The sequence below is a fragment of the Galeopterus variegatus genome, unplaced genomic scaffold, assembly GCF_000696425.1.
Source record: "Galeopterus variegatus unplaced genomic scaffold, G_variegatus-3.0.2 Scaffold186, whole genome shotgun sequence".
In the NCBI taxonomy this organism is placed as follows: Eukaryota; Metazoa; Chordata; class Mammalia; order Dermoptera; family Cynocephalidae; genus Galeopterus; species Galeopterus variegatus.
In genome coordinates, this window is record NW_007726297.1 from 56,979 (window position 1) to 59,024 (window position 2,046).

A 2,046-nucleotide genomic window follows, 5' to 3' on the forward strand; every position below is an offset into this window, starting at 1 on the left:
GGGGGGGGGGGGGGGGGGGGGGGGGAAACAAATATTCAATGTTTTCTTGTGAAATTTGGTAAACAGAATAATATGTGTTAAAGAGACATATTTGACCTATAGTGAAAACAATGAGCATGAAAATAAGCATCTTTATCTGCAAACCCAGAAGGAAATTTCTACTCTTTTAATTAAACAATAGTGGATAGGAACAAGGCAGAGTGAGAAGGAAAAGTTTACAGTTCATCAAACTCCTACAGCCCAGAAGAAAGTTCTTTAGCTTTATAACCTAATTTAATCATCCATTAATTAGTAAATTAACGTTGAAGGTAATAATAATAAATATCACGCATTTTGCTCTCCTATGTGCTTGCTATGCTTCTGAGTCTTTTATGTAGTTTAATTTAATTCTCACAATAACCTTATGACATATAAATATGATTATGACTGTACTGGTTTGGATAGTGTCCTCCAAAAATTGATGTTCTTTCCAGAACCTCAGAATGTGGACTTGGAAATAGGATCCTTACAGATGTAATTAGTTAAATTAAGATAAGGTTATACTGGAGTAGGGTGGGCTCTTAGTCCAGTATGACTGGTGTCCTTGTCAGAAAAGAACAGACACAGACACACAGACACACACGAGAGAATTCCACGTGAAGACAGAGGCAGAGATTGGAGTGATGTGTCTAAAAGCCAAGGACTGCCAGCAACCACCAGAGTCTAGGAGAGAAGCATGGAGTGGATTCTCATCCCAAGAAGAAACCAGTCCTTATGACACCTTGTTTTAGATTTTAAACCTCCAGAAATGTGAGAGAAAAAAATTCTGCTGTTTTAAGCCACGCAGTTTGTAGTAGTTTGTTACTGCAGCCCTAGGAAGCGGATACAGGTAATGCACAGTGTTGACTGTTATTATGTCAGTGTAATTGCTCCTTTATTTATATTAACATAAAAAACTCAGTTTCAAAGGGTATTAAGAATAGGAGAATAGCTCAGAGAATAACTGTTTCCTCAAATATCTGATACCTAAATTATGGGCAACTGTTGGGCCAGGTTATTGAAAGGAGAATAAAAAATAAGATTGCTAAATGCAAAACTGACTTTACAAGACACTTATGAATCACAAAAGGGGAAGAATGACAATTCTGAATAAACTTACCCTCCTCTGCGTATCCCGGGACTCTTTAAACAGGGTTCTTTTCTGTCTCCGTCTCCTTGAGGAAGACATATTCAATAGAGGATGTGAAGATATTGTACTTCAGCAGTAGCATTATTTCAAACACTCCGCACCTCATTGTCCCCCCAGCCCACATGCACTTGCTAAATATGTTGAAGTAGCTCTTCACAGTTGCTTTATGCACAATTTTTCAAAATGCTATTGCCATAAAGGTTTTAATTTTCCCTACCTGCTCCAATGTGCTCACAGATGGTGAGGACAACTACATGGATATCCAGCCAGTGTGCATTAGCAATCAATCGCAGTGATTTTACTAAAGAATGGTTCATTGTGGGTTATTTCATAAATGGATTACAGCCTTCTCTAAACAACCTCGGGCTTAGAGATTTTTCACAATTAAAACTTTTTAAAGTGCCAACAGTGTAACTTCTTGGATGACAATGATAATATAATGAAGCTTCATAAAATCTTCCAGGTGTTATTCTAAATCACTTGTGAGGATTATTTTACTGAGATTTTATCAAAACTCTATATTTAACAAATTAGGAAACTGAGGTGTAGAAAGGAAGTAACTTGTGCCAAATCCACAGCCCTCCCTCTTTATTATCAGCCTCCACTACTTCTGGAGTCACTCTGCTGTAGCTGAATGCACCAACTAGAACCACACTATTCAGTAAACTCTCTACAATTCCAATCAAACCTATAAACACCTAGCTTCAGGAGGAATCTTAAAAGGGAAAATACAAGAGAAGAAAAGAAGCCACTATAATTAATACAATCAATGAAAAACTATATCCAAGTATATGAAAATGATTATCATGGGGTGAATGAGACAACCACATTTTCATCTCCCCAAAGAAAATAGTCTTATTAAACAAAAGGAGATGGGT

The 2,046-nt window shown here is 37.0% G+C and overlaps 1 protein-coding gene across 1 annotated transcript in view; it reads right to left on the reverse strand.

Annotated features, from left to right (window-relative positions):
* Nucleotides 1-2,046, reverse strand: part of CD226 (CD226 molecule) — an 84,018-nt gene that overhangs the window by 1,882 nt on the left and 80,090 nt on the right. The window contains exon 5 of the mRNA XM_008564408.1: nucleotides 1,139-1,193. Coding sequence (XP_008562630.1) covers nucleotides 1,139-1,193 — 55 coding nt within the window. The remainder of the gene's footprint in view (nucleotides 1-1,138; nucleotides 1,194-2,046) is intronic.